The following is a 25,072-nucleotide window of genomic DNA, read 5'->3' on the forward strand; positions in this document are numbered from 1 at the left end:
TTATTTAGCATTTAAGCGTCAACCTAAGCATGCGATTTTACGTGTCAATGTTTTTTATACATCAAAAGCCGGGATCAATACGCCTGTTCACCTGCAGGATTCACCCTCCTTTTAGTGCGTACCCGAGTAGGAGCTTTTACCGCAACCACTTTCACTTGTTGATATCGATCATTCTGACGAACTTGAGGACATTCATTGTCGTGTACCCATCACAAGCTACTAAGAATGTCCTTTGATCGCATTGGTACGCATGCAGCAACCAGGACTTTTAACTTTATTGTACCACCCTATGATGAACATTGATTAACTGACAAAGCTTACAGAGGAATCCTTTGATTTAGGTACACCACGAGCAGTGTCAGACACAAGCTGTTTGCATGGACACTTTATTTATTCACGTTTCACTTTTTCTAGGATTCGTTACCAACATTAAACGTTCTTTCTACATTTATTGTTTGAATAGAATTTGGCGAACCATCGTGAGACAACATCTCAAAAGGAGTGCCAACTGGGAACAGTATCATTCAGTTGACATTGCATCTTTGCTATTTTAAGTTTATTCAAGTTATGCATGATTTGGTTCTTTTTTGGAGCATTCAGAATAACTGAGCTGTTGTTCAAGTCAAAAAATGAAGATTTTAAAGTTAAAAATGTTTTTGTTTATAAAAATTCAATAGGTATTTTTCTTGAAAACTCCAAAACGGATCAAATTGGCAAAGGATCAAAAATAGCTCTACAAAGAACGGATGGACCGTTATGCCCTATAAAAGCATGGTTATATTTTAAAGAGATGGGAGGTGCTGCGTTGGAATTTGTCTTTAGACACCAAGATGGGGCCCCCTCAAAGCTTCCCAGATGCCAGCAATGAGGAAAGCCTAACAAAAATTGGGTAAAAATCCATTTAATTTTGGGACACACTCCTTTAGAATAGGTGCGGCTTCTGAAGCTGCCAGGTTGGGGTTTTCAGTAAAGAAATTAGATGTACAATGTTAAATTTCAAATATATTGTTATTTCTTTCTAAGTTTCGCAGCGGGTCTTACATTACCACAAAAGGCTGTTTGGATAGTTGGACATTCATTTGTTAAGTGGGCTGCAAAGCAAGCCGAAAAGAGACATTTTGGGAAAAATTGGGGGAATTGTTTAAGAGCGGGGGTGACAGACTATGACTCTGTATTAGTGAGGCTTTATTTACATATTTGTAATACATGATACTGCTTACCTGTCCAATAAAGAGTCCTTTTACCCATTTTGGTGTATGGAAGTGCTTTTTGCCCGATGCGGAAAACTTACTGCTCAAACCTCCTTACTGCGAAAGGGAAAGATTTATGGCTCAATCCTTCTCAGGTAATTCTGATAGAATTTGGAACTCACTTCCTCCATCCGTCCGAACCACCGCCTCTTTCTGGACTTTCAAGACAGATCTTAAAACTCTTCTCCCCCAAAGGCACTTCCAGGAATAATTCAACCCATTTCATGAACATCACAGTCGCCAGGCACTCACAAGCTCAACTTTGTTAATATGTATTCGATACCTGTGTTATCGAATGCTAGAATTTTTACAACCCTGGTTGTATTTGTAACTTGTTGTTACTGTGTAAATTCTATTATGTGTACCTCTTGTAAATTACCTGGTTCTTTCAGAAATCGCTCTGACACCTTTGGGTTAAGTTTGCGTTATATAAAAATGCATTAAATAAATAGATATTGACACGTATGAGGAAGCTCACGCAATAACTCACTGTCCACAACTTCTTGGTTAGCAAGAAAGGCCACTTTATTAAGACAGGTGCAAATTAACTTCTAATCAAACATCTTGCAATTCATTAATTAATAAACCACAAATTCCTTCAACTTATCTTAGCATCTTTATGAAAGATGAAACCACCAAGTTAACCCAAACAAACCCAGGAGCAACTGACTCTTGTTGATACCCCCCTCCTTTCCTTTAACTGCCCTTTGAGGATGGACCAACCCGCTCCAGGCTGCCCACTCCCCAGAAAAGCGCCTACCAAAATAAAATTGCACCTAGACCCGTCTTCGCGTGGCAACCAGGAAAAACAGCTTTGGCAGTACCCAAAGCACAATGAAACAAAAACAAACAGGACCTGAAAAAGAAAGAGGGATGGGGCAAAAACAACCTTGGCCACCCGCCTCCCCGGAACCGTTCCTTTCCCGCCCTTTCGACCGCTATTTATCCCTTTTCCCTCCCGCTCCAACTAGCTAATCACCCCCCTTTCACCTGTGGCCAGTTCCCTGCGCGAACCAACCCAGGGGGGAGACCGGCTCGCGCACGGCTCCCCTGGGTCCCCCCTTCTGGGGTGAGTTGGGGTGGAGGGTTCCGGAGTTTTATTGTTAGATACGACGGTTTCTGTATTTCCCAAAATGACTGCATGGAACACTATCCTGCTTATCGCCTGGTCTCTTGTAGGCTAATTTCATACACCATACAGAAAAACTGTTCTGTGTTTTGGGGTCACTCGCCTGTCAGCAGACAACACTTTTATGACATACAACATCCGGTACGGAAATTACACGAATTACTTACCGTACCCAACAACAGCGTCGACATACATCTCCTGTTAATTAATCTTATGCTTAATATCTCTGCAGAAAATAGGCCTGGAACTCCAGGCACACAACTCTCTACCGGTTTATATCCGCACTGGGTTACTGTTTCAGGCAATAGTGACTAAGCGCATGCCAAGAACTCAAAACCCCAATCTTCCAGGCATGCCCAAAACTACCGTCTCTCTACGCATGCGTAGAGAAATTAAAGACTGGTGCGAGACGAGAACAGGATACACCACCAACCGGAAACTGGATATGTGCACTTCGGACCGAGCATGCCTTAGTGAGTAGTGTCTTTCCCCTGAGCATCATCACCCATAATTCACTTTATAATTCAGACCCTACCAACAATAATAGGCCTGGTTTGGTATTACAATACATAATACTGGTAATGAAATGAATTATAGCTGTTATTTTCGTGTAGCGGAGAATCGTAGTTAAGTCTCGTCGTTCTCCTGCTTTAGAGGCTCAGTGTCAGAGGACATAGTGAGCGAAAATACACCTGCACACGAAGAATTTCTAAGTGGATCGGAAGAACTATGACAAGTCAAGAGTCAAAGAAGGTGAGTAATCCTCTCTAATTCTCTGTAAACAATTTCTAGGGGAATATTGTGTTCTCGCGCGGGCCCAGGCCCAAAGGGATTACGCCGTCTGAAACAGGCACCTTTAAATCTTCCCATGTCAAAAAGGAAGATCCTGGAGTCATTCTGGACTCATCTGATGATTACAGTCAGGCTATTCCTGCAATTATCTGGGGAAGTCATCCCAAGCCATCCTGAAGTATGCCTGTAGGACGAAAAATATAAATGTGATGACAAACCTAGACTCATCACAAAAACTACAGTAGGATGGTTTTCTGATGACTTCTACTGGCAGGGAGTGATTACCTTTTACAACTCCACGAATACTAATTGACAACTTCAGGATGAGTGAGAATTACTCCAGGATGGGTTCTAGCTAATTTAAGGATGACTCAATTATTCCAGGATGATCCTATAACCGCTCCAGGATGGAAGTGGATTACTCTGGAATGATCCCATGACAATTTCTGGATGAGTGTGGATTATTCCTGGATGATCCTATGACAGCTTCAGGATGGCTATTGATTTCATCAGAATGGCCCCATTATATTTTCAGAAAGAGTGTTGATTACTCTAGGAAGACGTGGTGAAAGGGAGGCATGTTTTTGTCCTTGATATTTGGATTTAAGCGGGGACTCCAAGACAAGTTCATTTTCACGGTCTAATGCGTCATTTTTAGTTGTAGATTTTTGATGAAGGACACTAGCCATCCCTGCTAAAAGGGCCAGGTTTTCAAGCTTCTGCAAACTCATCCGCGAACTTGCATCACCAGGCTGAGAAGTTGTGCTTTCAGCATGAGCTTTGTTACCAACTCTTATATAATCCAGTCCACTCTGCTTGGCTTTTTTGTCCTTGCATCTTTTCTCTGCAATTTCTTCCTCTTGTAGTTCGCGTAACCCCCTTTTAAGTCTACCAGCGCTTCCCCGATTGCCACAGTCCATTAACATTTGCTTTTCCTCCAGTGCCCTTTGAAGTAACACCTGTTTTAGACCCTCTGTTGTTCCAGAATAGCTTGCAATTATCTCTCGAAAAATATCCTGAATCATTAGACATTGTTTCTTCACTAAAAAAAAGCAAGAGAAAAAAATATATATTTACATATAAACTTCAAAACAGATGACACATTGACCACTTGCAATATATCTTCACGCTCTAGCCATAATATATAAATAAAGAGGTATTGATAATAAAGGACAAATGTACAATCTATCCATAACCAAGTAAGTAAGTTTTCCTTAATAGACAGTACACATTGTAAGCCTGAACTTGAACCTCCTGAAAAAAGTTGCCTAAATAAAATAGTTTATCCAAAAATGGCTGCCTTATAGTAGTGCCACAAGCTAAACGTTTCAGTCCTCTTCATAAGTGTTACATTTGTCTCTGGGGAGCAATCCAAGGCATATGTGGGGACATGCATGTTCATTTTTTCTGTCCATTATTGGATTAATTAATCACAAATGTAGGTTTTTACTGAAACAGGTTGGTAATTTGTACCGTTATCCTGCAGTTGCAAACTTATTATAAAGGTTTACTTATTGTGCTTACCAGATGATTGGAACAGAATCATAGCTTTAAAATCTCTCTCTTTGGTGATTGGCCGAACAGCTTCATCTACATTTTCGACCAGCCATTTACAAAGAACTTCCCCAGGATTGTCCAAAAGCAGGAAGTCACCATCTTTTCGAACACACACAGAATGATCGCAAGTGAAAAACAGGACGTTGAATGAAACCATGATTATGTCCTGCTAGATATAAAAATCAGGAATTAGTTTGTGTGTGGTTTAAGTTTCAGAGGTAAAATACAAAGCATATCAAACTGATTAACAGATTTTATTGGAAAAAAGCACCCCAAAAAGTACACTGACCTGGTGCAATTTCTATCTAATATGCCTAGATTTTGGACTACAAAGAAGTGTTTGGGCATGCACTGAAGGCCATTGAGGAAATTACCTAATAATCAACTTTATTTTTGGAGAGCCAGAGTGTATGCTTAGGTCTTGTTGCTCAGGGCAAATAGTAATAGCAAAGTAGAGGCATTATGAGAGAAATAGAAGAACTATCAATAAGTGAACTTTCACACTGGGGTTTGTGACGGGAAATCAAGTTACCTATCCCCACAGATGTATAGAGTCAGGTGCCTGCTACCCTCTGCCCACCGGCACCCCAAACAGTAGTATTGTACGTTAATTGTGCAATATGTAATGGATTTATAAATGAAACAAAAGTCATACAATGGCAAATACATAAAGCAAAAGCACTGACATAGCCAATAGGTCTCCCCTCTGGGACCTTATAAGTGTTTTGCCAGAGGTGTTTGGAAGTTTGGTAAGAGATGCAATTTAACATAAAGGGATCCTATACCTCGTTGACACATGCAGTACCTGCAGTTCAAACGAGAAGAGGGCATGGGGAAACCTCTTACAAGATGTCAATCAATGGGGAAGGCACACGTTACTGCAACTTGCGCGTGCTTTCACCGTATAAATATTTAACACATGATCCGAGGCAGTTGAATGCTAGAAGCCAGAAAGCGGGAAGGAGAGAAGGAGAGAAGCATTGGGCCAGGATGCTTGGTTGGAAATGCTGCCTGCGCAGCTCCTGTCGAGACCCCAGCTCGAGGTAATACATAATCCTCCATTAAGGCAGGTAGATTTACCGCGTCTCAGCCGCTGTGTAAACACCGCCACCAGGACACGCAGGCTCCTGGGGCCGAGTGCCGCTTGGCCATGATTGAAACCCAATGGGCTGGAATTCATAGGAAATATTAATGTGATTTATCTCAGGGCTTGATCCCTCTGCCTCAATACTTTAGCAGTAGGTCAGGTTGTAACTGGATAATATATGGCTGGGATCGATAGTGGCAGATGTAACAAGACCGGCTTCATTTTTACAGAGATCTCAGCGGTCAAGGTAAATTAGCGCAAAAAGGGAATACGTAATTGGCCCTGTCTCAATAATATATACAAACGAGGTAAAAACATTGCATGCACATGGAACGAAACCAGAATGATAGCCAGTTTTGCGAAAGTAGATATTGCAAGATGTTGGAATGCGTCGGACTACGTTTCCTAAATAGGGCATAAACCTCAATCGCCACAGGCAACCAGCTCTTTCAATTACACAAATAGCAAACAAAATAAAGAAACCGCATTACAAATGGACCTTTCCTGGGCAAACTGATAGAAAGAGCAGCGTTCGCCCAGATGTCACAATTCATTGAAGAGAATGACATACTTTCAGATTTCCAAACAGGATTCCGTCCGGGAAGAGGCACTGAATCTTCCCTCCTTGCCATCTGGGATGACCTAAAGAATACAGTTGACCGCAACGGGGTTGCTGCGCTACCCCTCTTGGACCTCTCAGCTGCCTTTGACACGGTTGACCATGACACTCTGAAACAAAGACTTTATGAAGCCGGCATAGAGGGAACTGCTCTAGACTGGATCGCGTCCTACCTTCGAAACAGAACTAATGTCATCCACACCCCACCTTTCTCGTCCAAACCGTACTCCACAAAAGCAGGGGTCCCTAAAGGTTCTATCATCTCGCCCATGCTTTTCAACATCTACATGAAGTCTTTACCAGTACTGATCAATAAATTTCACCTCACATGCTACAACTATGCAGATGGTTAAAGTTAAGGAGGTAGGTCCCGGGACGTGGGGTAGGCTGGACCGTATATAATTTTTAGAAAAACAAGTGCCACCCCCACCAATTCTCAGTGCTCTTTACTACAAGCAAACAAATCAAAAATGAATTACAGATTTGTTTGGTATATTTATTTTTACCCTTTGCTTTAGAAATTTCAACGTATACACTCAGACGAGTTGTCCGAGAAAGACACTCAACATGTGACAACTACTAGACAATAATGCAACAAAAAAGAAGAATATACATCACAAAACTTTCGAAAAAAGATTTCAAAAGGAACACACAATTAGTATGATACACATTTCATAGTGAATGATCGTTTGGAAACATTCATCAAATTGATTGGAACATTTACTCAACCAGTAACAATATATTAACTCAATGAAGGAGACACGTTCTGGAAAAACATTGGAAGAATATAGACAAGTTAATCATATAGTCAGTGAGACCCAGAAATAAATTCTGTATCCTTTGCACATTCGGCACCATTGGAGGAATGTGCAAAGGATACAGAATTTATTTCTGGGTCTCACTAATATATTGTTACTGGTTGAGTAAATGTTCCAATCAATTTGATGAATGTTTCCAAACGATCATTCACTATGAAATGTGTATCATACTAATTGTGTGTTCCTTTTGAAATCTTTTTTCGAAAGTTTTGTGATGTATATTCTTCTTTTTTGTTGCATTATTGTCTAGTAGTTGTCACATGTTGAGTGTCTTTCTCGGACAACTCGTCTGAGTGTATACGTTGAAATTTCTAAAGCAAAGGGTAAAAATAAATATACCAAACAAATCTGTAATTCATTTTTGATTTGTTGGCTTGTAGTAAAGAGCACTGAGAATTGGTGGGGGTGGCACTTGTTTTTCTAAAAAAAAAAAAAAAACAACTATGCAGATGACACACAAATACTCCTTCAACTGGAATGCCCCAAAGACATTGGAAAATCACCAATTTTCAGCTGTCTCAGAGCCGTGGATCAGTGGATGACTTGGAGCCATCTCAAATTGAATGCTTCAAAAACTGAAATACTCACGTGTGGCGATTGGAAAAATTACAACCCACTTGCCGCATGGCCTGATGAACTGGGATCACTGCCTAAAGTATCGAAGGAAGTAAGAAACCTCAGAATGACCATGGACTCCAAGCGGTCGATGAATGTCCAAGTAAATAAACTAGCAAGATCAAGCTTTGCTACTATAAAAACGCTGCGACAAATTTTCCCTCATTTGGGATTTCCACACAAGGTCCAAGCTACCATCTCCCTTGTTCTATCCAAACTTGATTACGCCAATAGCCTCTACCACGGATCACCTTTAACGACCATGAAAAGACTACAACGGATTCAGAACTCGGCTGCCAGACTACTCTTGCATATCAAACCACGAGACCACATCTCCCCTGCCTTGAAAGCCCTGCATTGGTTACCGGTTGCCAGAAGATCCAGGTTCAAGCTGCTTTATATTACCCACAAAGCAATACATGGAATAGGACCACTCTTCATCAGGAATAAAATCACCAAACACATTCAACAAAGGAACCTACGCTCTAAAGGAGCATCTCGCCTCAAAATCCCACCATACAAGAAAAAAACAATGGGTGGCACATCCTTCTCTGTTCAAGGAGCCAAACTATGGAACTCTTTACCCCCCTACATAAGATCCACCGACAACCACCTTATCTTCAGAAAACTGCTCAAGATCTGGCTCTTCCCCACATAAGCACCATACGGAAATAGAAATGTACAGCATATCCCTCTGTATATAAGCATTTGTTTTCACTATAGATATGTACCTATCTTTGTGTATAAAACATGTAAAACAATTATGTTGTTAAGAGAAGAAAATAATAATAATAATAATAATAATCAATAAATAAAAATCATTTTTGGTCTACATGTACATACTTCCATTGTACATCTATGTACCTTCCATGTACTTGGATCTGTGTGTCTGTTACTTTTCTCCTGAAAAAGCATATCCAATGCACTACCCTATCTCTCATCCTGTGCCTCTATCAATATATTTAATCGAAATATACTTACTTTTTTATGTATCTATATACTTTTAATGTACTTATGGATCTATATACTTATCTCTTTCTTCTAATTTAGCATTTCCAATGCACTAGCCTATTTCTCCGCCTATACTTCACTCAATATATCTTCTAGCCCAAACTTCTGACTCCTCTCAAACTTCTTTCTACTACTCCTTCTAATGCACTACCCTATCTCTCATCCTATAGATCATGGGTACTCACAAACTTTCTGTCGGGGGCCAAAATTACAATGTGGTTTATGGCAGAGGGCCGCACCAGTAGGGGCGGCGTCAGGGTCAGTGGGGGGCGGGGCTAGAGTAAAAAAAAATCAAACCGGTTTCAAAACATTAGACAATATGACAATGCTATATTTCAAAAGCAGATGTAACTACAAAGAGGACAGTTTGACAATATATTCTTATATGCTGCCAATAGCAATCTTAAGAGGCATTGCATAGCTCCATACACACTTTGGCCCCAATTACATCAGTGTCTCTCTCTCACTCAGCCAGCCTCTCTCTCACTTAGCCAGCCTCTCTCTCACTCAGCCAGCCTCTCTCTCACTCAGCCAGCCTCTCTCCCTCAGCCAGCCTCTCTCCCTCAGCCAGTCTCTCTCCCTCAGCCAGTCTCTCTCCCTCAGTCAGTCTGTCTCCCTCAGTCAGCCAGTCTCTCTCTGTCAGCCAGTCTCTCTCAGTCAGCCAGTCTCTCTCAGTCAGCCAGTCTCTCTGTCAGCCTCTCTCTCTCTCTCTCTCTGTCCGTCGCTCTGTCAGTCTCTCCCCCCTCTGTCAGTCAGTCAGTCTCTCCCCCCTCTGTCAGTCAGTCTCTCCCCCCTCTGTCAGTCCGTCTCTCCCCCCTCTGTCAGTCCGTCTCTCCCCCCTCTGTCAGTCAGTCTCTCCCCCCTCTGTCAGTCAGTCTCTTCCCCCTCTGTCAGTCAGTCTCTCCCCCCTCTGTCAGTCAGTCAGTCTCTCCCCCCTCTGTCAGTCAGTCAGTCACTCCCCCCTCTGTCAGTTAGTCAGTCAGTCTCTCTCTCCCCCCTCTGTCAGTCAGTCAGTCTCTCCCCCCTCTGTCAGTCAGTCTCTCCCCCCTCTGTCAGTCAGTCTCTCCCCCCTCTGTCAGTCAGTCTCTCCCCCTCTGTCAGTCAGTCTCTCCCCCCTCTGTCAGTCAGTCTCTCCCCCCTCTGTCAGTCAGTCAGTCTCTCCCCCCTCTGTCAGTCTCTCCCCCCTCTCTGTCAGTCAGTCAGTCAGTCGCTCCCTCTGTCAGTCAGTCGCTCCCTCTGTCAGTCAGTCAGTCACTCCCTCTGTCAGTCAGTCAGTCTCTCCCCCCTGTCAGTCAGTCAGTCTCTCCCCCCTCAGTCAGTCAGTCTCTCCCCCCTGTCAGTCAGTCAGTCTCTCCCCCCTCTGTCAGTCAGTCTCTCCCCCCTGTCAGTCAGTCTCTCCCCCTCTGTCAGTCAGTCTCTTCCCCCTCTGTCAGTCAGCCAGTCTCTCCCCCCTCTGTCAGTCAGTCAGTCAGTCTCTCCCCCCTCTGTCAGTCAGTCAGTCTCTCCCCCCTCTGTCAGTCAGTCAGTCTCTCCCCCAGCCAGTCTCTCCCTCAGCCAGTCTCTCTCCCTTAGCCAGTCTCTCTCCCTCAGCCAGTCTCTCTCCCTCAGCCAGTCTCTCTCCCTCTGCCAGTCTCTCTCCCTCTGCCAGTCTCTCTCCCTCTCTCTGTGTCAGTCGCTCAGTCAGTCGCTCTGTCAGTCTCTCCCCCTCTGTCAGTCAGTCAGTCGCTTCCTCTGTCAGTCTCTCCCCCTCTGTCAGTCAGTCAGTCGCTCCCTCTGTCAGTCAGTCAGTCTCTCCCCCCTCTGTCAGTCAGTCGCTCCCTCTGTCAGTCAGTCGCTCCCTCTGTCAGTCAGTCTCTTCCCCTGTCAGTCAGTCGCTCCCTCTGTCAGTCAGTCAGTCTCTCCCCCCTCTGTCAGTCAGTCGCTCCCTCAGGCAGTCAGTCTCTCACCCCTCAGTCTCTCCCCCCTCAGTCAGTCAGTCGCTCCCTCTGTCAGTCTCTCCCCCCTGTCAGTCAGTCAGTCGCTCCCTGTCAGTCAGTCTCTCCCCCCTCTGTCAGTCAGTCTCTCCCCCCTCTGTCAGTCAGTCAGTCGCTTCTCTGTCAGTCAGTCAGTCTCTCCGCCCTCTGTCAGTCAGTCGCTCCCTCTGTCAATCAGTCAGTCTCTCCCCCTCTGTCAGTCAGTCGCTCCCTCTGTCAGTCAGTCTATCCCCCCTCTGTCAGTCAGACAGTCTCTCCCCCTCTGTCAGTCAGTCGCTCCCTCTGTCAGTCAGTCAGTCGCTCCCTCTGTCAGTCAGTCAGTCTCTCACCCCTCTGTCAGTCAGTCAGTCGCTCCCTCTGTCAGTCAGTCGCTCCCTCTGTCAGTCAGTCAGTTTCTACCCCCTCTGTCAGTCAGTCGCTCCCTCTGTCAGTCAGTCAGTCAGTCTCTCCCCCTCAGTCAGTCAGTCTCTCCCCCCTCAGTCAGTCTCTCCCCCCTCAGTCAGTCGCTCCCTATGTCAGTCAGTCAGTCTCTCCCCCCTCTGTCAGTCAGTCAGTCGCTCCCTCAGTCAGTCAGTCAGTCTCTCCCCCCCTCTGTCAGTCAGTCAGTCGCTCCCTCTGTCAGTAAGTCAGTCTCTCCCCCCTCTGTCAGTCAGTCAGTCAGTCGCTCCCTCTGTCAGTCAGTCAGTCTCTCCCCCCTCAGTCAGTCAGTCTCTCCGCCCTCAGTCAGTCAGTCAGTCTCTCCCCCCTCAGTCAGTCAGTCTCTCCCCCCTCTGTCAGTCAGTCTCTCCCCACTCTGTCAGTCAGTCAGTCAGTCTCTCCCCCCTCTGTCAGTCAGTCTCTCCCCCCTCTGTCAGTCAGTCAGTCTCTCCCCCTCTGTCAGTCAGTCTGTCTCTCCCCCCTCTGTCAGTCAGTCAGTCTCTCCCCCCTGTCAGTCAGTCAGTCTCTCCCCCCTCTGTCAGCCAGTCAGTCAGTCTCTCCCCCCTCTGTCAGCCAGTCAGTCTCTCCCCCCTCTGTCAGCCAGTCAGTCAGTCTCTCGCCCCTCTGTCAGTCAGTCTCTCCCCCCTCTGTCAGTCAGTCAGTCTCTCCCCCCTCAGCCAGTCTCTCTCCCTCAGCCAGTCTCTCTCCCTCAGCCAGTCCCTCTCCCGCAGCCAGTCCCTCTCCCGCAGCCAGTCCCTCTCCCTCAGCCAGTCTCTCTCCCTCAGCCAGTCTCTCTCCCTCAGCCAGTCTCTCTCCCTCAGCCAGTCTCTCTCCCTCAGCCAGTCTCTCTCCCTCAACCAGTCTCTCTCTCAGTCAGCCAGTCTCTCTCTCAGTCAGCCAGTCTCTCTCTCAGTCAGCCAGTTTCTCTCTCAGTCAGCCAGTCTCTCTCTCAGTCAGCCAGTCTCTCTCTGTCAGCCAGTCTCTCTCCCTCTCTCCCCAAGCCAGTCTCTCTCCCTCAGCCAGTCTCTCTCCCTCTCTCCCTCAGCCAGTCTCTCTCCCTCTCTCCCCCAGCCAGTCTCTCTCCCTCTCTCTGTGTCAGCCAGTCTCTCTCCCTCTCTCTGTGTCAGCCAGTCTATCTCCCTCTCTCTGTGTCAGCCAGTCTCTTTCCCTCTCTCTGTGTCAGCCAGTCTCTCTCCCTCTCTCTGTGTCAGCCAGTCTCTCTCTCTCTGTGTCAGTCGCTCAGTCTCTCTCCTAGTCAGTCTCTCTCCTAGTCAGTCAGTCTCTCTCCTAGTCAGTCAGTCTCTCTCCTAGTCAGTCAGTCTCTCTCCTAGTCAGTCAGTCTCTCTCCTAGTCAGTCTCTCTCCTAGTCAGTCTCTCTCCTAGTCAGTCAGTCTCTCTCTCTTTAAATAGCAGTATTTCTCTACTATTAACAGACACGCAACAGAACCTAAAAAAAAGATTAGTGATATATACACATAACTGACATGGATTGCCTGGTTACAGTGCTTTTAGTGGGATGAAAAACCTTGGGGTTCTCTCAAAGGGCCATGACCGATAAAATTAAGGGGTTGGCTTAAAAACATGTAAACACAAATCTTTGTTTATCATAGTGTGCCACCCTACTGGTATGTTGCTGTTTGTCATTGGATTCAGATATACGAGATACAACCAGTAATATAATACCTGCAACAAGTCAGGACTATTGGCTTTGCCAATAGTTGTTAGTTACATGAGATAAATAAGCAACAACTATGGTTTTGTTGTATATAAATTATAATATTGAAAATGCGTCAGGTCTGAAAAGATGAGACTGTGAAAGAAGTAAAACCAGTCTATTTGAAATTACATCAAAATCTTTGAGCAATGATGCTGCTACTGAGATGAGATTCCTTTTGTTCACCCAGAGGGCAAAAATGGAGACCCCGATAGTTGCATAAGATAAATAAGAAACAACTATGGCTTTGTTGTATATAATAATTAACATTGAAAATGCTTCCGTTCTGAAATGATGAAACTGTGAAAAAACTTAAATGAGCCTATTTGGAATTACATCAAAGGCTTTGAGCTGCTGTTGAGTTGAGATTTATTGAAGGGCGAAAATGGAGACACAAGAGGTTGTTAGTTGAGTAAGATAAATAAGCGAAAACTATGGCTTTGTTGTATATCATTTTGAAAATGCTTCAGGTCTGAAAGGAGTTTGAAAGAATGAAAGAACACATGTCCATTTGAACTGGCAAAGGCTTTCGGAGCAGTAGTGCGGTTACCGAGTGAATATATATTTTTTTTTCCACCCTGCCGGCAAAAATGGAGCCCCCATAGCTCCCCATTTCAGCACCTGCTTTGAAGCACTTGGCCCACTAAAAGCCCTGCCTGTTAACTCCGGGAGAACAAACTCGCATAAAAAGTCAATTTAAGGTGATTAATTCACAATTGGTCACAACAGCGCCATCTACTGTCGCATTCACTTAAATGAATAGATATGCAAAACCACTTGCAATAAATAAGGGCGTTTTAAGAAAGGCAGCAACTTGCGTGCCTTCTTTTAAAATCCTCACCTGCTGTGACCCAAGCCTATGACCTCACAGTGCCAGATGAGGGCGGGGGCCACATTGTGAGCATGCAAGACACTAATTGTCTGCGCATGCCCCTTTGACCTCTTCTCGGCAAATGCGGCCCCCGAGGAATTACAACAGCAGTAATGGCGCTGAGTCCCTGACTGCTGTTGTTTTCCATGGGGGCCGCAAGGGAAGGTCTGGGGGGCTGCAATTGGCCCGCGGGCCGTACTATGAGTACCGCCGCTATAGATCTATCAATATATCCTCTACATGCACTCTCATTTATCCCAAACCCCATACCACTTCTATGATCGCCAAAATAACCTTTTCTAGACTCTCTCCTGCTCTACCCCTCCGTGCATCATCTGACACCTCTTTTTACTACACCGATCCCCTAAAACAAACATTTCTAAACTCTCCCCTCTGACTCCTTCCCTCCAAAACTCCTTTTTACTCATCCAAAAGCCTCTTCCTACTGCTAAGACTTTATAAAAAAACAAAAAAAAACCTTCACTCTTTTGTCCCTCCACTATCCTTTTTCAATAAAAATTAACAGACTAACATGTTTCACTTCTCAAATTCCATATTCAACTATACTAATATACTGCCCAAATAACTGAATAACATATCTACTACTCAAATTACTTCATATTTATACTATACTAATTTTCAACACTAATCCTTTATGGGTTCCGGAGCGGCATGCTACACGGCAGAAAAGCGCTTTAACGTCCATCAGGGGTAACAAGTGCTATATGAATGCAAATCTTTCTTCCCCTTTTATCCATCCGCTATCCTTCTCACTTCAAGTAACAGACTAATATCCACCACTGAAATTACCTCATATTTCACCATATTAATTCACTACTAATCCTCTATAGGCTCCCTGAATAGCATGCGTCAACAAGCGAGCGATAAATAAATACAAACCTTTGTCCTACTCTATCCTTCTGCTATCATTCCAAATAACTGATTGACCTATCCACCACTTAAAATGTACTTGCATGTTTCACTATACTAATTCAACACTAATCCTCTGTGGGTCCCGGAGTAGCGTGCTACCCGCCGAAAAAGCGCTTCGACACCTCGTCAGGGGTGGTAAGCGCTATATAAATGCAATTACAATTACACAGCTTGGGGAACGTGACCAGGATTCAACAATAGAGCACACATTCATTTAGAAATGAAAGCTCACTACAAGTTGCAAGGACACAAGTAATGCTCAACAATATACAGTATTCACATCAATAAATGTGTTTAGCCTTATTTGATTGACAACTTTTCAGTAGATCGAAAACTGTTCCATTTGTTCGAGAATCTTGAATACACGCAGGTGCACTAGGAACCAACAATACACGGGCAGTAATTTATTTTTCCTTACGGCGAAGAACTTGCTGTAAAACACATTTTTTAGGCTTTTTGCAATTTTCCACAACTTACACAGGCACGCACTACGTCACACATACACATGCTCAAACACAAAAGGTGCATATTAAACAAGCAGGCAGGCTGATACAGTCAAACATCAAACACACATAATGCACACACATTGCAACGCAGGCGTTCATTATAACACGTACGAAGCACACACATGCAGGGAGCTGCGTCTGAATTTGGCCCCTTAGTGAAAACTCGTGCTGTACGAAAAATGAGGAAGCCGGTCTGGGACGGAAATTGAGCAGCTGGGACCGAGAGCGGAGGATCGATGCTGCTCTTTTTTAAGAACGGCCGGGCTATGAATGGGGGCTCTGACCCAGGATGGGCGCGTGGAGCTTGTCCCGATGGACTAACATCTAGCCCCTGGTAGAAGCTGCTTGCACTCACGGCGGACTTCGTTCTTGCCGCAGAACAATGACGTCACTTCCGGCGCTCCCGGATGTGCGTCGGCTTTTGCAAGAGGAATCCTCCGGCTTCAGGTATATGCAAAAGGTGGGAGAGCTGCTCTCCATTGAGGACCTGCGGTTCGAGTCCCAGCCAGCCGGCAGACTGATGGTTTACAGTAGGTGATTTTGGCATTGTGTTCGAGGCAGCTGTACTTTTTAAAAATGTATTTTAGTATTGTGATGGAGTGAATTCGGCAGTCACCATGACGACAACGCTTGTTTTCCTTTGCAAGACCTATTCCTCGGGCCATGAGCAGGTCTGTCCGCAGTTGTTTAATGAGTCTTAACAATCGGATTCCACTAAACTATGTGTTTATGGAAATACTCTATGAAGGAAGTGCAGCCTGGGGGTACAGAAAGTATCATTTGCAATCACAGCAGCGCCTCCCGCCATTCCGCATTTATAAACAGTTTGGGGGTTTGTAGGGCTTTTGGATTTTAGGGCGTACATGGTCATTTTAGGGTTGAGGGTGGGTTTGTGTTTTGGGGGGCCAGGTGTAATTTAAGGGTGTAGAGCATGTTTGGATTTGGGGTGCGAGGGTTAATGTTAAGAATAACCAGGCATAGCTGAGTAGATAACTTCTTTATTTCAAGACAACATGATGCTTGTGGTGATTGCATGTTACTTTAAGAGCTGTTAGAATTATTATGTGTAATGGAATCTACTGTATTGCACTGTACTGAATAGGAATGTTATGATTCATTTATGCTGTTCCTGTTGGTGCTACTGCATGCACTTTACTTCTTCTGAAGTTCATCTTGAATAAATACCTGAATACCACTTCAAGGAGTTAATTCCTTTTTATGAAGAGGTCACTACAGAATTGGCAACGGGATGGGCGCAACTTGTGATCTCAACCTCCACAGCGATTTCTTCTCTTTTAAAGATTCACTGTTTCAGCTTCGTTTTGCTACTCAACTCCAATCGTGAGTAACTCAAGGGAACATTGATACATTTTTTTATGTTCCTTTTGACTCTTAATTCGTGTGGGGAATATCACAACGTTGTGGCTCCAACGTTTCCCGTCTGTGAACCTCTCGCGTGTACTTCTACTCGTAACTGTCTGAAAGGGGAAGCACTTCTATTAATCATCCTGAAAGACTTGAAGCAGAAGAACCACCATGTGTTTTATGAAAACCTCATCGTTTTTGGGAAATGTGTGCTACTTTCACTGGTTTTAGCGTGTAATTCCGTTTATTTGCGATTTGCATTTTTCGAAAAGGAATAACGCTTACCGGCTACACAGCTTCTCGCTCTCACGCACGCAGCAGCGTCCCCGTGAACAATTGAGCTCTACTCGCGCACACGTTCAGTGCATCAGCGCGCATCTACGTGTACTCATCTTGAGAATCCTGCAGATGTTGTTTCCGAACTTCCGTCTGCACAGGACTCACTCAATGCTGCTGGGGTTAAATCTAGCAGTTTTGGTAGACCTATTCGCACTCCTGGCAAATTTGATGATTTTGTTCTTCAGTGATTATTATTTATTTTTCCTTCTTTTGTGTTTTAAGGAAGGGGGATGTGTGGTGATTGCATGTTACTTTAAGAGCTGTTAGAATTATTATGTGTAATGGAATCTACTGTATTGCACTGTACTGAATAGGAATGTTATGATTCATTTATGCTGTTCCTGTTGGTGCTACTGCATGCACTTTACTTCTTCTGAAGTTCATCTTGAATAAATACCTGAATACCACTTCAAGGAGTTCATTCCTTTTTATGAAGAGGTCACTACAATGCTCCTACAGACGTGGAGCGCAGCTGCAGTCAGATCGGCGATCAGCTGGTAACTGTCACTTCTGACAGTTATCAGCTGGTGACCTCACTGCTGGTACGGTGTCCTCGCAGGGACACTGGCAAGCACACAGGGTAGGGTGTCCCAAGAGGGACACACGTATTATAAACACAACACATCCCCCTCCTTTGGGGAGAACTGGAACCAACGAGAACAGGACGGGAGCATAAGGCTCCGCTATCCATTTATATATATATATATATACAGTCCTTAAGTTCAGCTGGCGGTCACAACAGTCTACCAGCCCTGTTTCTGTCCCTAGGTTGCGCAAGGTCACAGACTTGGATGGCAGGTAGCCTGCGCCTTGCGCCTACAGGTCTGGATGAAGAGGCCGAACGGTCCTCTGATTGGGTGTCGTCGTGCACACCATCATCACTTCTCCGTCCTGGGGTTGCAGAAAGTTCAATGTCAGATTCAGTGTCAGAAAAATATTGTCTTGCCGTACTTCCCTTCCGCGTACTGGATTGCTCTGCAGTAGCATCAAAAAGTGTGTTTTCCACCGTATCGTTCTCGGGATGTTTGCGAGCTGAAAGTGCTGTGAAACGCCAGGCCTTCCCATCCCTCTGGCGTGCAGAATTGCATTACCCTTCACGAACGGTTACAGGTTTAGTGTATCTCTCTTGACCCATGCCGACGTGTCCGCTTCTTCTTGTCTTTACCACATAACCTGCCCTGATTTCCACCTCCTTGCACCCATGTTTTTTGTCGTAGTAACTGTTGCTCCTAGATTGTGCTTGAGCCGGTCTTTCTTTCACCACCTCTGAAGACCAGTGTACTCTGCGGGCAGCCTTAACCCAGCCCACATTGTCCTTCGTAAGTGGAGTCCGTCCGCGCATGAGTTCGAATGGGCTGTGGCCCATAGACTCACACGGCGTTATTCTGTAAGCCCACACTGTCTTCAGCATTTCTTTCTTCCAGTCCAGTTGGTTTGAGGTGGCTATCTGAATGATACCTTCAAGTACTTTTTAAAATCTCTCTACGGCTCAGTTGGCTGCTTGGTGGTATATTGACGTTATGTGTTCAATGTTGTGCTTCTTCATGTATTCTTCGAATAGGTCTGAGGTGAATTGTACACCGTTGTCACTTACAACTCTTTTTGGTAATCCCTCACGCGTAAAAGTGTCTTCCAAGAATTGGATTACGTGTTGAGAGTCAGCTTTTCTGGTGACCCTTACTTCTGGCCATTTCGTGTAGTGGTCAATTATAACAATTATGTATTGTAGTTCGTTCTCATCAGACACCGGTCCTATCATGTCAATGCCAATCATTTCCCAAGGCATGGATGGGCACTGTATTGGCTGCAGGGGAGGTCTGTAAGTCACTTGAGTTTTGTCTGCTTCCACACATAACTTACAGTTACCCACCTTACTTTTAACGTCTCAGCTGAAGCCTGGCCACCAATACATGTTTCCCACCTTGTTTTTACTTTTGGCGATGCCCAGATGTTCTTCATGGCATTCTTCCAGTATTTTCTTCCGGATATCCATCGGCGGTACGTATCTTCCGCTTCTCATAAGTAGTCCATCTTCTATGGATAATTCATCCTTCACTTCCCAGAAAAGTTTCATTCCATCTTTTAGTTTTTTCTCGCTAGACCAACCTTCTTTGACCATTTGGATTACCATTCCTATGTCTTTGTCCTTAATTTGTCCCTCCATCCATTCATCCCTTGTTATTCTGCTGGAACATTCCCATACATTTGCCATGCATAACTCATCCACTTCATTTGTTTCAGTGTCATTGTCGGTCTTGATAGGCATTCTACTTTGTTATTCTGCGTAGTCGTCAGTGTCTGATATGCTAAGCACGGGCTCATGGCTGTTAGGATCCAGCTTGATTCCCAGACTTCCTTGGTCCATCCATCCAAGAACAGATGGTCCAACTTTTGATACATAGAGTTTACATTGAGCCTCTCTACTCTTGAATATGAACCTGAACCTTCTGTACCCTAATATTTCAATAGGTTTCTCATTGAATGATTTAATAATTATATCTGGTTCATGGAGTTTCTGTCCGATCACCTCCTTGAATTTTGCTTTCCATACCTTTTCGTTCACGATGGTGTAAGGCGAGCCTGAATCTGCCGCTATGCTTATTTCCACCCCACCAATAGTCATAGTACACTTCGGTTTTCTTGTCTTAGCTCCTTTTCCTGTACCTTTTACCTCTTCTTGTTCATCGTCTATGTTGAGGATGTACATGTTGATGTCTTCATCTGTGTCATCATCCAACTCCTCTTCATCGTCTACCACTGCTTTTACATGTTGTGGTTTTTTCCTATTACATGCCTTGTCAATTCAATTCAAAAGTGCTTTATTCGAGTATTACTCATAAAAGCAGACAAACAAACACATAATAAAAATACAATTAAATTACAGTTTCGAATATGACTTTAGCACAAGCATTTTAAAAGAGGATTAAAAAATTCATTTATCAACTATATATTGACAAAAAGTGCAAAATTCACATGGTCAAAATAAGTTAAAACAGATCAGACACCCCGCGTGGGGAACAGAGAGTAGATGATCTAGCAATCTCTGTTCAATAAGCAGAGAGTAGTTACCCTACTAGCAATCTCTGCCTGATTACCCACGACCACCCCAAAAACTTTGCGGTCGCTATAGTGATCCAATTTAAGGAGGTTGTTTTTATTATACGTAAAGCTACCATGCTACTTTTAGTACCCAGATTTCTAGACATAGGAGCCAACCAAACACGTCTAGGAACAGAATATGCATTACAAGAGAACAAAAAATGACCCAACGTTTCCTTTCCTTGCCCACAGACTGGGCATAGAGCTGGACTTCCCTCTCTCCATTTTGCAGTTAGATTACACAGAGGTAGAGAGCCAGCCCTCATTTGGAAAAACAGTTTCCTATCCATGGGTTTCGTTATTAAATCCCAATAGATTTCATACATGGGGAAGAGCTTAGCTTCAAGAAAAATAACCGTCATAGACCCATGGTTGTTACTAAGAAGGCTCCTGTTTTCTACCTGTTCCCAGAAAAGATTTTTTATAAATTCCTTAGTTGGGAAGGACGACCCAGTTGGGTCACACCACAATTCAACTAACCCTAGTTCGCCTAATGCTGCTTTTAAAAATCTAAACCATTTGATTTTGTGAAATCGGTCTGCTTTGATGACATCAGCAAACCCAGCTGCATATTGTGACAACTCAGGGGTGGTCCAAATTCTACGCCAGTATAATATTGGACGTAATTTGCACATTACCGATATTTCTTTCCTACCGAGATCATATCTAAGAGGCAAAAGGGGACTACTCTGAGGGGTACCTGTGAGTTTACGAAGAAAATTATTTTCTGAGACCTGAAGGTCCATAAGATTTTCTTGACCCCACAGCTCAGCCCCATACAGGGCTGACCCCAAGGCCTTGGCCTCGTATATGATCAACGGAGGTTTGATTGGTTTTGTCAGAGATTTATAGTGCTCCTTAATGATGGTACCAGCCAGTTGTTTATGTCTTAAAACTGCGATGTTTATATGTTGGTTCCATCTGTTGTCATTTGAAATATGAATACCCAGGTAGGTAAAAGAATTTACTACTTCGAGGCAACGCCCACTCATGGTTATTTTAGATTTAAAATTTCTACATGGATTAAAAGCCATGAGCTTTGTTTTATCGGCGTTGACCTCCAGGCCGTGGTCGCTACAAAATTTGTCAAAAATTACCAAAGCCTTTTGGAGACCGCTGGGGGATTTTGATAAAATTAGGGTGTCGTCAGCAAACATTAAAATAGGGACTTTTGCACCTGCAAGGGAAGGGGCATCCACTGCCTGTGATTGCATGCGGGCAACGACTCCATTAATAAAAAGAGTAAAAAGCGTTGGTGCCATTGAGCAACCCTGACGGACGCCTCTGGCAACTGGAAAATCAATAGTATCGTTGCCATAGCCACCCCATTGAATTTTGGCATAAGTGCCCTCGTGGAGTCTCATAATCATCGTTAAAATAATCTTTGGGACCCCTAGAGCTGCAAGGACCTCCCACAATTTTGCCCTTGGCACCAGGTCGAATGCAGCCCGCAGGTCAACAAACGCTGCATAAAGGCTGCATCCTCCCAGTACCACGGTCCTCCATTGTATCAATTGAAAACGGAAGACCTGGTCCACAGTGCTAGTTGCCCTGCGGAACCCAGCCTGGAAGGGGGATAAAACATTCTGCTCCTCGGCCCAATCTAACAAATTGTTAATAATTACACGTCCAACAACTTTTTGTACTGTGTCAATTAAGCTAATTGGGCGGTAATTGCAAGGTTGGGCACGGTCTCCCTTTTTATAAACTGGAATAATAACAGCACCACACCATGATACCGGGATTTCTGCTCCCTTGGCAATATGATTCAATAAGAGACAGATATATTTGCTCCACCTGTCGGTGTCATTTAAAAAGACATCCGCAGGGACTCCGTCTATACCCGGTGCTCTGCCAGGGTGAACAGATTTCAGGGCAGACAGTACTTCACTTTGCACAAAGATGTCATCATCTGCATACAGGTACTCTGGACTTGCACTGTTAAAAAGTTGATCCCTGGAAGAGTACTGCTCACTGAAAAATTTAACCCACGCATCATGCGAGACGTTGTTATTGGGAGTTTCTGGAGGCCTATCATGACCCCATTTGACAATATGCCAGAAGAGTCTGGAATGTTCACGATCGCTTGCATCCTTTAACTTCAGCCAATATTCTTCGTCCCACTCTCTTTTAGCCCTTACAATACAATTTTTGTAGTGCTTCCTGGCTGAACGGATCTCGTCCAGGTTTTTACCTTTAATTGCAGCTCCTAGATTTAATCTAGCCGTCCTACAGGCAGAGTTATACCATTTTGCTGATTTGCAAGGGCAGGCCCTCTTGTTCACAGGTTTCACAAAGAAGCCTTTGACTTCCGTGAAAAGAATAGTATGTGCATTTATAATATCCTTATTACCCTGTGAACACCCGTCTACGTTCTCCAATGCCATGATTGCCTTGTCAGCCGCAGCACTTATTTTTACAAGGGTCTGTTCGTCTGCCTTAACACCTGCCCACCTTAACCTACGCATATTGTTAGATGGTATAATCGTTGGGGGCAGAAGTTCATCTGGGAGGTTGTGAATAGTTTCTTTAGGTGTCCACCATTTGTGTGAGACACATAAAGGATCATGATCGCTTTCTGGCCTGGCAATCACTATCATGTCATTAAGAGATGACCATAATGACGTACTACAAATGACATAATCGATACGACTTTTGTTACGCCCATTGTTAAAAGTCGTAGCAGGAACACGGTCTGATTTAGTTCGACCGTTCAGGGCTCGAAGCCCATGCTCAAGACACATTGCGTTCAAGCCTAATATGTCCGATGTCCAGCGAGTTATAGGTGGTAATTCTAATATGGGGATATTCCAAAGTTTATCTTCCTCTGCTCCAAGAGGAGAGTCGCCAGTGATAAGGGGTTCGAATGTGCGATTTAAATCGCCTGCAATTAGAATATTTTTACCTGCAGAATGAGTCTCAAGAAAGTTAAAAAGACTCAAAAGAACCTCTGATTTACCTTTGCTACCACCTCTAACATAGACATTATAAATGTCTATGGTGATGGATGCATCACTGGTCAATCTGATAAGCTGAATATCTTTATGGTCAAGCTCCACACATTTTACTATAGTTTTCAGAGACTGCCTGATCCATATGGTAAGGCCCCCCATTGGCCGACCTTTAGGGCCCTTAGTGGCAGGAACATAAAAATTTATATACCCCAGGGCAAAGATAGGGTCACATGCCCAAGTCTCTTGAAAGATACAAAGATCATATTTATTAATGAATCCCAACCAGTCAGCGCAATCCATCCTCGAACATAGTCCAGCTATGTTCCAGGACAGAAGCTTCCCTGAGCTAGGTATCTTAGGAGAACAAGGGTTTATAATAATCTCGTGACTCTCCGTACCACCGGAGTTCTGCACACTATTATTTTCATTGATGGGGGCTGCTAACTCCAGAGCGGAATTCCCCAAAGTACAATCTTTAACAACATTACCACCCCCTTCAACAATACCTCCGTCACAATCAGACAAAATCAAAGAATTGCTACTAAGTGGTTGTCAGTCGCAAGCATTTAGATTCGATAATGCAGAGAATCGATTTTCCAACCCCAATCCCCAATCCACTGAAGCAACATCCTTTCTCCCCCTCTTTGTCACAATGTTCCATTTAGTTCTTAGAATACTAGGATTTGGCCCGCTTCCCTTTCTTGGGTAAAAGAAGTCCAAAGTCAGTGGGACAATTGAGGTGGATCTCCGTTGTGGTGGGAAAATGTTGGGCAAAATGTTAGGTAAAACCCCTGGGTCGGAAAAATGTAGGACAACACACTCCCCCTTAAACTTTTTCGCTCTGTCCCCGATCCACTGTACCCTTCTCGCTTTAACAAGCTCTTCTGAAAGTTGTTGCTTACCCCAAGGAGAAATAACCATATTGTTTGTCAACCACGATAAGGACTTATTAATTAGGGAAGATGTTGTTTCCCTCTCATCGGGAGCCAATGGTGGTACGTTGGCAAGAACAAGTACTAATGGGGAAGCTTCTACTACAAGCTCGTAAGATCCTTTTCCCACAGCTTTGTCTTCAGTGTCGGGAGCTGGGATGAAAACATTAGAAACATCACCAGCCGGGTCGCACCTAGATACCAGTTGAGGATTTGGGACAGAATTAGAGACCAATCCGCTGCTATCAATGGTATGTGGTTTGCTTAGAATGTCCTTGATCTTGGTAGAAACATTTTCTGGGATCTTATCCATCTCACTCACAGTATCTTTTAATAGACCTTCTAATCGGTTAACCTCAGATGTTAACTTGTCTATTTTACTGACAAGAGGTTTGACCGCACCTTTAATTTTATTATCAATCAAAGACAATAATCTGATGAATTGGGCGTTAGAAAGTGTAAGAGAAGCCTCATTGGTCAGATCAAGCTCCTCTTCCTCTGAGTGTTTCCTAGGAGGGTTTGCTACTCTGTTCTTAGCTGATCTCAGACCCTCCCGTTTCCCTGCAACTAAGAGAGGAGCTGAGGGGGAAATCAAGGGTTCGCTACTATTAGTGATCTCTACCAAGGCCTCATCAATACTGCGGTCTACAATTCCAGCTACAATACCACTAGGCTGAATAATGCTGGTATCAGGAGCAGGATCAGGCATTACGCCGTTAGAACAGGTGTTAATCTGAAGACCAAAAGGATCATCTAAATCAATATCAGTAATGGAGGATTGGGTAGTCAGATCTATACCAAGAGAGGATCTCCTATCACTGTTGATTCTTTCGACAACCTGGACAAGATAGTTCTCAATAGAATTACTAGAAGTAACAGCCTTTTTGGCCGGCATGATAAAATATGAGCACAGCGTCTACAATGCACACTTGTGAGAATCACCAAAAAATGCCAGATGTAAAACACAACGTTCATGAACACCACGAGATAAGGGACCTGGCCCAACCCAACCTTGTCCGACCTCGGACGGCCTCAGACGGCCCGCCCTTTGCCCGGGCTTAGCCCGGCGCGTCCCGCGCGCGTCCTCGCGG

At 44.2% G+C, this 25,072-nt stretch overlaps 2 protein-coding genes across 3 annotated transcripts in view; one reads left to right on the plus strand and one right to left on the minus strand.

Moving 5' to 3' along the window:
* Window positions 1-1,756: 1,756 nt before the first annotated feature.
* LOC144763333 (uncharacterized) lies at window positions 1,757-15,669 on the minus strand. Its single transcript, XM_078648821.1, has 3 exons — window positions 15,648-15,669; window positions 4,696-4,894; window positions 1,757-4,213 (listed from the first exon to the last, which is right to left on the minus strand). The coding sequence occupies exons 2-3, from the start codon at window positions 4,883-4,885 to the stop codon at window positions 3,681-3,683; spliced, it is 723 nt and encodes a 240-aa protein (XP_078504947.1). The 5' UTR covers window positions 4,886-4,894; window positions 15,648-15,669; the 3' UTR covers window positions 1,757-3,680.
* Window positions 15,670-15,677: 8 nt separating this feature from the next.
* The window catches only part of LOC144763332 (uncharacterized), a 331,587-nt gene continuing 322,192 nt past the window's right edge, over window positions 15,678-25,072 (plus strand). The window contains exon 1 of one of the 2 annotated variants that reach the window (XM_078648819.1): window positions 15,678-15,822. The gene's annotated coding sequence lies outside the window, so the exon portion shown is untranslated. Of the gene's footprint in view, window positions 15,827-25,072 lie in introns of both variants that reach the window. The other variant, XM_078648820.1, reaches the window with a different exon arrangement.

Source organism: Lissotriton helveticus, chromosome 6 (genome assembly GCF_964261635.1).
Source record: "Lissotriton helveticus chromosome 6, aLisHel1.1, whole genome shotgun sequence".
NCBI lineage: Eukaryota > Metazoa > Chordata > Amphibia > Caudata > Salamandridae > Lissotriton > Lissotriton helveticus.

What these genes read in the sequence shown, in the direction of transcription:
- LOC144763333 (XM_078648821.1), bottom strand. Translation starts at nt 4,885, where the DNA reads ATGGTTTCATTCAACGTCCTGTTTTTCACTTGCGATCATTCTGTGTGT. An exon ending in GATTCTGTTCCAATCATCTG is followed by an intron (nt 4,214 to 4,695) that starts GTAAGCACAATA and finishes GCTTTTTTTTAG; the next exon opens with TGAAGAAACAATGTCTAATG.